Source organism: Thunnus thynnus, chromosome 14, assembly GCF_963924715.1.
Source record: "Thunnus thynnus chromosome 14, fThuThy2.1, whole genome shotgun sequence".
Classification (NCBI taxonomy): Eukaryota; Metazoa; Chordata; class Actinopteri; order Scombriformes; family Scombridae; genus Thunnus; species Thunnus thynnus.
The window spans coordinates 27,575,406-27,590,136 of record NC_089530.1 but is presented as its reverse complement, the minus strand read 5'-3'; the positions used below and the strand labels follow the sequence as shown (position 1 = coordinate 27,590,136).

Here is a 14,731-nt window from a genome sequence, read left to right as displayed (position 1 = left end):
AAAAGAAGTGTGACAAGAAATGTGAGGAGACCCCAGAGCACCAGGATGCTCTCACTCTTGTGTTGTAACTCAAGAAATTATGTCATTTCTGGCTGTAGAGCTGCTCTGACTCCGAGTTTCCAAGTTCCTCCCAAAAGCAGGAACAACTTATTATTTCTTTCTGCAAATGGAATTTTGTCCAAGTGTGTGTGTTTGTGAGTTTGATTGTGTGTATAATTATCTGTGCAGAACTTTAAATCTGTATTTTTGTCCTGTGTTGTTAGCACTTTTACCAACAATGTTTACATTATCGTCCCTTTCAAAATTCATCAGCCGTGAGCTCTACATAAACACTTTGCATCCAAGGCTGCACTAATTAGTTCAACATAATGAAGTTCTGTTTTCTTTGCTTTCCTCGATGCACACTTTTCATCTATTTATTATTTTCTTTTTTCTGCCTCTTTCCCCTCATCATAATTTCTCATCTTCCCTTCTTTTCTCTTCCATCCTCCATTTTCTGTCCTCTTTATCCGTCCCATTCCTGCCTTTATCCCCCTGCCTCCCTCCCTCTGATCATTTATGGGGTGTGGAGGAGAATAAAAAACAACTTTAATGTACAGTAATACATCACGCCATGGCTGGTGTGCCAGGCGGCATCCATTTTGTGAAGATGTTGTGTTCACTTAGCAGCAGTGGGCTAATTATTGCAAATGGCAGCTTCTGAAAGGAGTATTAATGTCTCCTTTCTACATGGATACATCCAATATTACGGGTTGCTGAAAGTAGTCACAGGCTAAATTTTAAAGCGAACAATAGTGACAAAGAAAAGGGGGAAACCTGCATTGTGTCTTGTTAGTTACAGTAAGATCCCCATAAATCAAATTGTAATTCTAATTAAAGCTGTCACTGGCTAAAAGTACTGCAATCATTTTGATGTAGCAGGGTTTCTGACTGTGAGATGCTGGATAGTGATAATGTGACCCACCGTGTTGTTTTTGACATCAGAAGAGATGGATGCAAACAGCTTTTTTTTTTTTAATTAAACTTTCTTGATATCAAGAGCAAGACACTCAATTGAGGTGTTTTTTTCCTCTATAAAGAGGTTATGTGCTAAATTGACAGTGGTGGCCACTTGTCAAAGAAACTGAATGTAGCAAAAAGTAAAGTAAAGTAAAACTGGGTGTTCTCATGACACCAAGAAGTCATCCGAACTAAATAACAGAGTAGGTTGTTTGCCATCGCCTTCCAAAACAACCAATATGACTATTTTCTTGTCTGATGCCCGCTACAGGAGGACGCATGATTTGTCACTGTCCTCCAAAATCGTTACAAATGGCCGTTACAAAGATAATTCATATGACCATATTTTGATTTGCCGCAGCTATGGTGAATGTTTGGTAATAGTGGTCACCTGCATCAATGTCAGACACTTTGTTGACCTTACTGTTCACTGCAACCTTCTCTGTAAGAGGTTTTGCAGTGTTGTCACAACTTCATGCTGTTTTCCTCCTCCTGACATCCACTAGAGGTTCTTATCACCACTCAACCAATTGACAACAATGTCTTAAGATTTATTTCCATTTCTTTTAAAACCTCTGGATCTTCCAGAAGTAACTTGATTTCTGCATTTTGCTCTGGCACCACTAGCAGTGTAACAAATGTGAACCAGTGAGACCAGTCTTACAAAATAGACAGATTGGGTGATTATGGAGCCATAAATTCCTGCTGTGAGACACGGCAGACACAGGATAAATATTGATATCATATTGTGCAGTGTACTTCACCTTTTTTTTTTTAGCACAGGTATTCACTCTCATAAATGTTTCACTGTTTCAGATAAGTGTTCTTGACACATTCTAACTTCTGATTATATTCTTAATTAGATTTTAGGGGTTTACCGGTAATGTTGTCAAATATCAATATTCTCATTTGGAAATGAAATGTTTTCTGTCCAAGTGTTTGTATAAATCAGATGGGTTTTTTTTTGTTTGTTTGTTTTGTTTATGATAGTCGTACTAATTTGTTTTTCAAATATTGAGAATCGATTCATTTTTGTTATGCTAGCTCCAGTTGAAATCACCCCCCACCATTACCCAATCACATCAACCTACAGTAATATTCATGTTCAGGGTTTTTTTTTTTTTTTAATTATTATTATTTTATCATAATTCTTCTCATTGTTAGGAGCATTCACTACACTGTTGCAGGTTGCAGCAGCCTGTCAGCATTTGAGGGGTTTACGGCACTAGACAACAACAGTAACGCTGTTCATCGAATAAAGTAAAGGGATTAAATATGTTTGGGGTCATTAAAATGTCAAAGAGAGAAAAGAGGGAGATTAAAAACTGTTACAGAGAGTGTGACAGGGCAGCAGAGACGGAGATAAGAAAGGGATTTAGAAAGTGAAGAGCTGAGACACAGATGGAAGGAGGATCACTCGGACTCTGGTAGATAGAAAAATTGAGAATTTTGTGGAAGCACTTATTTCTGCTTCAGGGTTTATTGAAAGTTTCCCTCCAAGTTTGGAGGAACACCTGTTCAGAGCAGCCTCCAGGTACTGCACTGCAGCAGGGAAGTGTGTTTGTGTGTCTGAAATGATGTGTACTAAACGTGCATGCAGTTGCACATTTGCAGTTTGTTGTTGTTTTGTTGAACGAGTGTGTGTGAATGTCTGAATACCTATGTGTACACCAGGGGATATGGGTATTAAGTGTGTGTGTGTGTGTGTGTGTGTCTGTGTGTGTGTGTGTGTGTGTGTGTGTATGTACTGATAAGAGCTCTCACTTCAATCCATGTATTAAAAAGAATCACAAAATGAATGCTTATTGTTGTGGCCTTTGCACTGCTGTGACACGCCGTTCTTAGACAGACAATCAGTATGAACAAGCGTGCGCACTGTTGACACATTATTACATCCCCATTGTGATAAATGTTAACATGAATATTATGCAAATTGTTCCTGGTTAAAAAAAAAAAAACACGCTTCCAATGTGCCATACAGCTGTTATTCATCCACTGTGTAAGAGAGACCCCTACTGGCTAAAAACATCACTGCAGTTTGAGGACGTAGTTCCGTTTCCGGTGTAAACAAACAAGCCAATATGGCGACTTACCCGGTCGAAAAGAAGAGACATGACAAACTTCTGCTGGCAGATATGAGCGTTTGTGAACACTGGACACAATATACGACATAATGACTGAACCGGGAAGTGAGCGGAGTTTAGTTCGCTACTTCTGCACCGCCGGTAACGGGATGGAGCGTTTCTTAGTTGACGAGGTGAAGAAGAAGCTGGCGGCTGAAGACCTGAGTGTTTCTGACGAAGAGACAAACCAACGGTCGTAACGGCTGTTCACCAAAAAATAGTCCGTCACACTTTGTAGCTAACAGCTACAGTACAGGAGAAATTATAATAAGTTCAAATAAATTAAAAAATACTCATAATTTAAAGTGTTGTTTTTCTAAGTAACAGCTTGTGTTTATAATTATTTAATTTACAACAAAGTTATTGTTAGTGCAAGTTTGTTACACAACTGTAACGTTAAATCAAACATCTTGCCCTGTTTGTTATTGATTAATCTGTCAAGGCAAAGTAGGTTTATTTGTATAGCACATTTCATCAAGGCAATTAAAAGTGCTTTACAGAGAACATAAAAGGCATCAAGACAATATAAAAGCAACACAGGGCAATATAAAATACATTTAAATACGATTAAAAATGATTAAATTGGAAATTAAAAATGAGCTAAAATAAAACAGGAGAATAAATTGTTACAGTGCAGTGTAAGATATTAACCCTTAAATTAGGTTTAATAAAAGGCAGTGACAAACAAAAGTCTTGAGTTGTGATTTAAAAGACTGGAGAGTTGCAGTTTTCTGGGAGTTTGTTCCAGATGTGTGGAGCATAAAAACTGAACGTTGCGTCTCCATGTTTAGTTTTGACTCTGGGGACAGAAAACAGACCTGTCCCAGATGACCTGAGAGATGTGGATGGTTCATAATATAGCAGCAGATCAGTAGCATTTTAAAAGTCAAATACTTGACAAGATCATAGACTTTATATGAAGAGGACAACATGTTTATCAATGGCGTTGAATTTTGTCTGTAAACACTGGCCTGCTCTTTTTGTTAATGTTTTGTATGCCCAGGTGTGTCAGATGCCAGGTAAAGTGTTGTTCAGCTCCTCTGCAACAATCGTCAGAGTCAGTGAGCTGAAGGCTGCGGAGAGACTCTTCCTCCTGTTGAAACAAGACTCACCTGTGAGGCTGTCTGGCCACACAAACCCAGGTAGAAGCCTGACAGAGCAGATCCACAGATTATATATAACACTGATGATACCATGTCACCATGTTACCATATCGAACTGTTTGTCTCTCAATTCTTGTGTGGCTTAAAAATCCCAAAGTCGCCTTAAATGCATCATAACAATCATCTTTCCACATCACTATAAGAAAAATCTTGCATTTCAGTGCCTAATTACCTTTTTTTTGTATCAACTTGTGATTTGTGTTCTCTGTGATTTTCATAGCAAAGGCAGCCTCTGTGTTGCAGTCCAGACTTTTGGGTGACATAAATGAATGGACCAGTGCTGTAATGACATGGAGCCGCCTGCAGGGGGAGTTGGCAGGAAGGAGAACTACTGTCAACATATCAAACACTTTCCTGGAAGGGAGGAAGAGGGAGGAGGGCAGAGAGAGCGAAGAACAGAGGAGAGAGGAGGAGAAGTGCGATGAGGAGTTCCGAAAAAGTACAGGAGAGCAGAGGGAGGAGGAGAGTGGAGACGGGAGGATGAGATGTGCAGTACAGAGGGGGGAAAAGACGAGCAGAGAGACCTGTGGAGTCGAAGCCCAGACACTGGAGAAAAAAAGAAAGAGGGATGATGAAGAGGAGGCAAGTAGTGACAAAAATGTAGAGAAACCGAGGACATCTGAGAGAGCAATAATGAGAGAGGATGATGAAGAGGGGAGGAGGGTGGTTATGGAATTTGTCAGCTGTATACAAAATGGAGAAAAAGAAATGATGTCAGAAACAGATTTGTATGGCAAAGGATCAGTGTGTAACCACGCAACACCAGGACTAGACCACGATGTGGAAAGTAGCAGCTGGAAGATAGATGACATGACAGAGGACTGTGCTGTGGAAAATGTGGTACATGGTAATAAGATGGATCCATTTTTTTCATTTTTTTTATTAATTCACCTTCTAAGTTTGACATTTTTCATTTCTGTTTTTATTTCTTCTTGTTTGCCTCCATGTAATGAAGTGAAGACCACCAGAGGAGGAGATAAGACACCACTGCAGCCCAGCAGGAACAAACCAGAGCCGCCGCCGCCGTCGCCGCTGCCTTCTTCTGTCCCGGCTTCCTTTAGGATCAGCTGCAAGTGTACCGGATCTCTGTCCCGATACCTCAGCATACAGGTTAGGGGAAGTAGAAGATGCAAATCACAAAGCAGAAGAAAGTCAGCATATTGTCTCTGGCAGGTTAAAATAAAATTAGTTTGATCTTTGTGTTTGCCCTTCTGAACATCTTTGTAAAGCTGCACTGACTTTATGGGAAAATACATCACTCTCATTAATTTGTGGACTCTGTAAAAACTGTTAAAAGATTCAAATCATCTAGAAAAACGGGCAGGGAAATTGCTACGTTCTCCATCAAATTGACAGAAAGACATATTTTTTAACACCCTCACACACATAAATACCCGCATCCATATCCACTTGAGATGTCAGTCACATAAATTGTAAAACTGTATATTATTTTTAGAGGAATATAGTGTGTCTGTAAATTATATCTAATACAGGAGGTGAGCAAAGTTATCGGAGCAGGTCTGAGCAGACTGTTGGGCTGGAAGGTTGACCTGAAGAATCCACAGCTGGAGGTAAACTCTTTTATTGTGCTAAAAATCTTCCTGATTGTATGAGTGTGGATTTATTATGCACGCGCTATTTAAATGTTATCTATGTCTTTATTGGTGTTACAGTTGTTTGTTCTTTTCTGCAGGTTGCTGTTAACTTGAGTGATGACCACTGCCTGCTGGGGATACCACTGACCAGGTTATTGACTAAAACAATCTGCCGTCCTCTTAGAGCGGCCATGAAAGCCTCTTGAAGACGACTCTGAACACAGTAATAACAACATATAACAGCGCTTTTCATTATGTTTGTTGTCTTACTACTTTGTGACCTTATTGTAGTTTTTTATGATTTCTCTGTACCTTGGCTGCTAGCCAGAATCACCAACAGGAAATGCTGCTGCACATGACCAAAATTGTCCTAAACGTTTTTTTTTAAAAATTCTGAAACACATGGTAGTGGCTTATAGACTTGTTTAAAAGTTTCATATCGCAGCTTTAATCAGTTTGATGAGCAGTCATAAGTGTAGCTTATGAATGAGGCTCTTGTTTCTTTCCTTCAGGTTACCTCTGGCTAACCGGAGCTACATTAAAACCACAGGACTGAGGTCTACAGTAGCCTGGGCTATGGCCTCGCTGGCTCAGATACAGGTAATTACACACCCAGCCGCCAGTGTGTCTGCTGCTTTATTCTTTGTACATTTATGTTTTAACTATGTGTATGCTTTTGTTTATGTATGTAAATCAGATGGCATTATTAAACTATGAAAGCAACGGCCTGTTTTTACCGTAGAGGGATCTTCTATTTAGAATTATCAGATTTTATGTCTCTCCTTGAATCCCTGAAAAAGTGGGACCAGTTTAGATTCTGTCAACTGTAACTTAACATTTTGTGCGGTAAACATAAGCATGCACACTGGTCAGACTGGGATGTCATATTTCTCTTCAGTCATAGTCATACTGTATGGATGACCAACAGTATGCACTGTATTTTATCTCCTTTTTTCCCAGTCAGGTTCCTGTGTGGTTGATCCAATGTGTGGGGTGGGAACCATCTTAATAGAAGCAGCACAGGAACATAAGGTAAGGACAGAAATCTACTCAGTATATCTGTAAAGTGTAGAAAAATTTGAAAAGTGAACTTTGTAGGTTTGGACAGTCCTGCTACACACAACTTCACAATTTTTCTAGTTGTTGACTTGTTTTTTTTCACATGTACTGATTGTTAATGCAAAGAATATTGTTCAGATATGTTCAGTAATATTTCCTCATCACAATTAGTGCAGTTTATGTGATTTCATTGATTTTGTTAATTGTTTTTTTCCATTTGACAAATCATCTTTGGTCTCACTTATAGTGTGTAGTAATAGTGTTCAGTTAGAACACCACTGTTATAGTCTGACCTATGGTCTCTTCAGGATGTCTGTTTCCTGGGTATGGACATTGATGACGGACAGCTGCAGAAAGCCAATGAGAACGTAGTGTTTGCAGAGCTGGGAAACAGGATACACCTGCTGAAAGCTTCATCCATGGGTAGGAAACCTGCACAAAATGATCACAGGAATAATCAGAAATGTATGATGTCATTAAACCTTTTACATTTTTGGCATTAAGCTAAGGTCACATTTCCACAGTAGTCTGCAGCGGGTGCCTCAGTAGAATCCATTTCAATGCATCGATAGAAGTTGTATATAAAGTTGTGTGTGCCACAATAAATAAGGTCAACTGCCAAATAGATGCAAATGACAATAGATGCTTAAGATGTCACTGTGTCCCTACATTGTCTATTTAAAAGTTTTGACATTGATGTACATGTCATGATTCAGCAAAATATCACATAAACAAAATGTCATTTTTCCTGTGCTCTGCAAATAGTTTATAGATTTGTGTTTTTTAGTATGGTTTATGGAAAGTAACCTCTCTGGTACATTTCCAGCTCTGCAGGATCATCTAGTTAAAAACAATTAATTAAAACAGGAGTCACTCTGCTGTAGACACATTTTTCTGACCATCATATGCCAGGCAGTAGAACTAAAGCAGACATGTTCAGTGGTTTTACAAAACCTGCCTGTTTCAGTGTGTTTAGTAGTTTGTGCACATAATTTGTAAATCAGCCACATTTTTAAGATAGCATCATCTGTACTGTGTAATATATTAGCTTAGAATAACACAGGCTCCAATTGAAACATATTATGGTCACTTTTAAAGTATAGTTGGCTACAAGAGCATGGGGCTGACATAATACATTAACTGTTATGAATAGACTTATGAATATTTCAAAAAAATAAATTATGTATTAATGCACTTTTACTTAATGGATATCTTGCTCTTAGAAAATGAACTCTTAATTTAGTTGAGTGTGGATCCAAAGCTGCATGTTTTGGATGGGAATCAGTGAGTGGGAGGTGAGTGTGGACCCTACTGTCATGTACTAAATTACCTCTTGGCTTGTTTGTCCTCCCCCGTGTGTGTGTGTGTGTGTGTGCAGTGCTGCCTCTGCCCAGTGCCAGTGTAGATGCTGTCGTTTGTGACCTGCCATTTGGCAGGAAGTTTGGCACCAAAACAAACATGGCAGCCAACTTGCCACTCATCCTCACTGAGATGGAGAGGTTTGTGCCTCTGTGCTCCTGCTTTCATTGTTTCTTTTCAAATTGTTTAGTGAAACAGAACTGTTCCTAGTTTTTTCTGTGTGTGTGCACATGTGGGTCTGTGTTGTGGTACTGTGCAGAATTCTGAACCTATGAGTTGAGTTGCACATCAGTATAGGTCCCAAACTTGATTTAAATTTGGTAATATTGGATATTTTTGTGTAGTTTTTAGGTTGAAACTTTCCTTTATATCATCAATAGAAATTTCATGAGTGAATAGCAAAAGAAAACTGTTTGTAATGATCTAATTTACAACGGTTTTAAATTTGGCAGATGTACGCATGTTGATTGGTTTATGATACTGTTGCAGCATATTTAGAACTTATTCAAATAGGCATGACATAGGCAATTCTTCAGATATATTATTTTACATGTATTTGTTTCAGACAGTTATTTAGAATTGTAAGATTAAAAAAAGGTAATACAAATATAAAAAGTTGTAATTAAATTAACATGTGTCTGTGTGTGTAGAGTCCTCTGTTTTGGTGGTACCCTGGTTCTCCTCCTGAGTCCTCAGTTGTCCTGTCTCCTGAAGAAACTCCTGGCACAGAAAGGCACAGGACCAACATCTAACCAGGAAACTGAGCCTCAAACTGGGAAACGAGACTGTCCATTTTCTCCCCTGTCTTCCTCAAAACAGCAGACTTTCCAAAGCTTCCAGGGTGTCAAATCATCCTCTACCCAGGAAAAAGATCCTCAGACTGGGCTACAACACAGTCTGTCTCCCCCTCTCTCCTCACTGAAGCTCCAGGCGACTCTGAGAGTCAGCTTAGGCGCGATAGATGGACTCATCCATAAATATGTCAAGACAGACACTTGATCAGTGTTGGTGGAAGTTACATTTCAAAGTAATGAGCAATTTCTCTTTGTTACTTATCATGAAAAATAAGTAGTTGTGTTGAAATGCCAGACTGTATTAAAACATGTGTGACATGTATCTTTTGTTCGCCTACTGTTCTTTAATTGCAAATAAATATATATTTTTTGAAACAATGGTGAATTTTGAGTGTTGTGTGAGCTGTGGATTGGAATATTTTTCCATTCCAGGAAAATCCTGTGCCCACCTTACTAATCTGCTTTTAATTTACATTAGAATCACCTCAACTGCATTTGAAAGAAGGTAACTTGAGACCTACTTGGATTGTGCTTTTGAAGTTATGGCTGTCATTATTCTATGTTCTTGCTATCATTTCATGAAAAGACCAAAACCAACAATATTCCAGTTTGTCTGTCAAAACCTCCCTAACCTGTCTGTGTCACACAACCATTGGTTCCTCATGAGGATGTAAATCTTTAAAAATTGGTCACAAATTGCTAAAAGACAAAAAAAAGGCTCAGTAATTTCCTGTAAACTGACACTAGTTTTTATCAAAGGTTACTCTAGTGAGTACTAAGGACACTGAGATAGGATAGGTGAGATTGACTCAAAATAAACTACGGTAGCCATGTTCATGGTAATGAAGGAATATGTCATCCAGTGCAACTGTGTGGTTCAATGATGAATTTATATGTTTTTGGACAAAAAATTAGCTTTATGGCATAGTGGAATAAGATGTATTGGGCCTTTGCTACACCAGCAATACTTGTTGGTGGGATCACATTATTTAAGTTTTTTATTGACAATAAGAAACATAAGGAATATTGACAGCCTAACCTCTAAGGGGACTGAAATAACAACTGTTACTTTTTCCAGTAGTGGGACTTTAGTTTTGTCATACAGCCATCGGCTGAATCACAATGTTACCATCTGCCACTGTTTAGCCCTACTTAGCCCAGTTAAACACTGATGGGCCACACAAGGCCATTCAGGGTTGAGTGTTTTCAACCATTTCTTCCTTAGCTAAACACTTGTGATTTTTGCTGCCTGTGTAAATTAGAAATCATGGATCCATACACCTTCACTGTATAGACCTAATGGTGCTAGATGTTTAAGTGAGCTCAATATAGTTTTGTATTCAAATCAGGTGTTAGATGTTTTTTCCTACACTTTTTAAATTTAACGTGCAAAAACAAACACTTTATATGTGTTTTTTTTCCTTTTCTTGCGGTTTTATCGCCACACAGTACTGTTGAAACCCATAACAAATGTATTAAATTCATCATCTCCATCTCCCTCAGACTCCATGGAGAGGGTACGCCATGATGCCTATTGCGCATGCTCATTGCGCATTGGAAGCCATGTTGGAGCTACAGTGGATTCGGGCTGGGATTTTCTGACGCCGTATGTTTTTCTTAAAATATCTGTTTTCATACATTGTTGGGGTCCGTCAACCGTGCGCGATCGGCGCCGTAAACGGCAGTGGAAATGATGAACTCCAGTGTCGACCTGTCCCGGCGGAATCCGCAGGAGGATTTCGAGCTGATCCAGAGGATAGGAAGCGGCACTTACGGGGATGTGTACAAGGTAAAACTGCAGTTAGGGAAGGCGAGTTCCATTATCGGACACAGAGGAGTGGGACATCTCCGGCTGAATTATAGCGTTAGCTTTCCGATGTAGCCTACCAGTGTTGCCACAACAGTAGAAAACAAACACTGTAGCTAACATTTGCTCGTTTGAAGGTGTCTTTGCTCGTTGATGGTTACTGATGCATTCTTGAATATGCTATTCATGTGCTTAATTCCATTGTCGGACACACGGCCAAAGCTGGTCTTGCTAATGTTGTATGACTGTTATTGTTTTGTCCGTTCTCATTGACTATTCTCCAGCATTATGGACATTCGGGTCAACGTTAGAGAAATGCCTTATTAGCCAGTATTTAACGTTACACGGCTCGGGTATCGAGAAATCATAAATTACGCCAGCTAGCTAATGTTGAGGGAAAACCTCCAGTCGTCGTTTGGGCGCAGAAATCTGATTTTGTCAAAGTAGAAATCAAATCCGCTTTGTACACTTTAAATTGTAGTTCCATGAACTGGCGGTGACATTATTGTCTACACGCCCGTAGGCCGTGGTCGTCCTCAAATTATGAAAGTGAATGACTACCGCTCACATTGTTTTAAAAGGAACTATTAGTCGAGACCTGTCCGTTTAGCTGCTAGCTGTCCGAAAACGGACGCAGTTAACGTGTTAGCATCAACATGCTAACCTGGCTGTAGCTCTTTCGTGGGAACACATTGTGACAAAATGACAACAAGCAGTAATTTGTTCGCTGCAAGGGCACACAAACGGACACAGAGACACACCAGTGGGTCCACCTTTTTATCGTAATATTGCACAGGTGCCGGTAAATTTGTGTGACTGCCTCCGCTTTGCCCTGACATAGACTGACAGCTGCTTGCCTGGAAATCCAGTTCGGCTAAAGCGCTCAGGACTGAGCAAGCTACAACAACAACAATCATAATATCAACCATTCTTATTGTTGTTATTCACGTTTTAGTATCTGTAAGCACCAGTCACAGTTATTAAAGTACTGGGACGCCCATTTCTATGTACACTGTCTGATTTATGAGGCGTTACACCAGTTATCTTTGGACCACACTTTATCAAGGCCCTGCGCTGGGAGCAGACAGCCTGGGATCCAATAAGGAAGGCAGCCCCTCAATTACAACCCAACTCATGCTTATTATATGCTACATGAAAAACAATTACAGCCACAGTCATACAACACATTTTAGGAGAATACAATGTAGAAACACAGCAAGGCTTGTCATATATCATGCAAAATTTATAGTATCACAGAAAACTGTAAAGTAAATGCTGCAGGATGTAAAAACAAATGTCAGCACACACAGCTGAGCACAGTAGACATAAGTAAACTCCTCTAGACTACTGTATCCACACCGTATCAGATATAAAATATGATAAGTTCAACAAGAAGCACATTACCGAATATGAAAAATAAGTTATTGAAGTATTATCTCCATTCTTGATGCTTTAGGAGGCATTGTGTAATGTCAGAGTTACCCTGTTGATTTCCACATCGGCTCCGAAGAATATATCAATCAGGTTATACAAGTTAAACATCCACTCTCTTAAGTCTGCAGTTGTTTGTGTAGCAGTCACTCTGTCGTGGTATTTAATTTCACCGCTGTGTGAGGGAGAGGCTTTTGGCAGTCTGGAGATTCATTAAACACTTTAATAGGACTTGATGATGTTTGGTTAACCTCCAGGCCTCATGTGGTAATTACAGGAATATGTCTGCATCCTAAAGACTTGAGATGTGAAAGATTTTCAGTCTTTTTAAACATAGCTGCCGTTAATTCCAACAGCAGATGCAAAATACCCCGATGGCTTTGATTATTTTGTCCTTTGTTTTTTTTTTTTTTTTTGTGCGTTTCCCATATTGTGTTCCTCCCTGCAGGAGCTAATCTTGTTTGTTTCTAATTTAAGTTCAGTATCTTGCCTCGTCGCAGACACATAGGTCTGACAGAGGCTCTCCAGCAGGCCAGTAGCTAAGAGCTAAATTGCCTGCTAGACTTGTCACAGTTTACAGCTGATGAATGTGCCCCGATGTAGGTTTCAAAACAACTGATGGGAGCAAAATACTTCCCACTGTTCTACATAAATATGACAGGATTGCAAATATAAATCCTTCAGTTTTGATCGAGCTGATATATACAGTAGAAAATACATTATGATATAGCTGACACAGTTCATCATAGTAACAACGGAGGAGTTTGCTGAAGGACACTTGGGGGCTCAAACCTGAAACCTCTGGATAATGGGATGTCACTCTAAAGCACTAGGCTGCTTGGTAAACCTCATTGATGCCTATATTTGGTTCTACCGCTGTGTGAAAATCTGTGGCTTGGGTAGGAATGTTTGAGCAGGAAACAAAGTGTGAACTCTGCAAGCTTGTTTTTGCCTGTGTTTGTAGTCCTGCCTCTCTTTCTTTATCATCAAGCGAGGGAGGAGGATCGGCTGATAGCGAGACAGGTCTCGTAACCTCAAGATCACAGGTTTGATCCTCCTAAAGAGGGTGCGTGTAGGGTAAATTTACATTTTTGCAGAGGAGGTGCCAGTATTTCTTCTGCTGCCAATAGTGCATGCTGATAATGTCAATAAACTGGGCCATTTTCATGCCGAAGATTCAGTAATTTCCCTCTGGACTGTATCCTTAACAGGGAGTAAAATCCCTCAAGAGCGTTTAGGTCATTCAGTAGCAACACAACTCTCCATTTAAAGTCAGACTAATGAAATTCTTTAGTTGTTCCTGAAGGCAGGATAAGGCAGAGTTCACTTTTACAGACACCCTAAGGGCTGTCTAGAGGGGAAAAAAAGGGGATGGTACAGACTATATTGATTATATCATTGTAATTGATATTATTCATTAAATGAATCACAATTAGAGCCTCAACTAATGATTATTTTCTTGATTAATCAAGTTATTGTTTTGTCTATAAAATGTCTGAAGTTAGTGAAAAAGTCCAAGGTGACACCTTTTAAATGTCTTGTTTTCTTTGATCAACTGTTACCATCATGTACAACAAAGTAAAGCATTATATCTTTACATTTGCGAAGCTTAAACCAGCTAATTTTGGGCATATTTGCTTAAAAAATGACTTAAACAGTTATTCAATTATCAAAGTAGTTGCAGATTAATTTTCTGTCCATCAACTAATTGATTAATTGACTCATTGTTGTCAGCTCTAATCACAATCTTGCCACTTAAAGTAAGATAAAAATCTGTTAAGTGAGATTTCTCACATAATGATTCCTGAAATACTTGACAGTACCAGCTAAGCAGATTGACTTCCCATCGTACATTCCAGCGTAATTAACACCAACTAGACCTTTTCAAGTGGTTTTCTATCCCCAAACAACGATACTGTAGGAAAGCCACCCTACTTCCCTCGCTCTGGAAGTGACAGCGCTGAGCGATTTTCAAAATGTTAAACCTCACAGCACAGAACACTTCTCGCTTTTTATGGCCTAAAAATGTCACCAGGATGTTGCAGTTCAATTCATTTAGACTTCAACACACACAAAATTCCTGTAAAGTGAAGTCAAGACACTGCACACAGCATGCTTATGTTTCCCAATCTGAGTGGTGTGTGATGCTTTAAACCGAAGATAACCAAACATACTAGAGAAGAGAAATATTTAACATTGAGACCATTGATTTGTCACTTTACGTGGGTGGAACGGAGAAGCAACAACACTCTTCTTTTCCCACCTGCTTCAAAAGAGCTTCATTAAATACCAGTGTCAGTCTATAGCCATGAAAAACAGCTGCAGGGATACATCTGCCATAACTACACCTACCTTCTCAAGTATTTACCAATACACAGGATCTGATTTAACTTGTGTTGTT

At 39.3% G+C, this 14,731-nt stretch overlaps 2 protein-coding genes across 12 annotated transcripts in view; both read left to right on the top strand.

Annotated features, from left to right (window-relative positions):
- The first annotated feature begins 3,044 nt into the window (after positions 1-3,044).
- thumpd2 (THUMP domain containing 2) lies at positions 3,045-9,464 on the top strand. The gene is made up of 11 exons (XM_067610791.1): positions 3,045-3,283; positions 4,126-4,264; positions 4,506-5,132; positions 5,241-5,395; positions 5,779-5,856; positions 5,979-6,031; positions 6,393-6,480; positions 6,841-6,912; positions 7,248-7,362; positions 8,318-8,438; positions 8,949-9,464. Exons 1-11 carry the CDS (start codon positions 3,173-3,175, stop codon positions 9,295-9,297), a joined length of 1,908 nt encoding a protein of 635 aa, XP_067466892.1. The 5' UTR covers positions 3,045-3,172; the 3' UTR covers positions 9,298-9,464.
- A 1,171-nt stretch (positions 9,465-10,635) lies between these two features.
- Positions 10,636-14,731, top strand: part of LOC137197398 (mitogen-activated protein kinase kinase kinase kinase 3-like) — a 46,653-nt gene continuing 42,557 nt past the window's right edge. For 8 of the 11 annotated variants that reach the window (XM_067610780.1, XM_067610783.1, XM_067610779.1 and 5 more), the window contains exon 1: positions 10,636-10,881. In XM_067610780.1, the coding sequence (XP_067466881.1) occupies positions 10,783-10,881 (99 nt within the window). In that variant the 5' untranslated portion in view covers positions 10,636-10,782. The remainder of the gene's footprint in view (positions 10,882-14,731) is intronic. The other 3 variants (XM_067610789.1, XM_067610788.1, XM_067610790.1) reach the window with 2 other exon arrangements.

What these genes read in the sequence shown, in the direction of transcription:
- thumpd2 (XM_067610791.1), top strand. Translation starts at nt 3,173, where the DNA reads ATGACTGAACCGGGAAGTGAGCGGAGTTTAGTTCGCTACTTCTGCACC. An exon ending in TGTGGAAAATGTGGTACATG is followed by an intron (nt 5,133 to 5,240) that starts GTAATAAGATGG and finishes CATGTAATGAAG; the next exon opens with TGAAGACCACCAGAGGAGGA. An exon ending in AAGCAGCACAGGAACATAAG is followed by an intron (nt 6,913 to 7,247) that starts GTAAGGACAGAA and finishes TGGTCTCTTCAG; the next exon opens with GATGTCTGTTTCCTGGGTAT.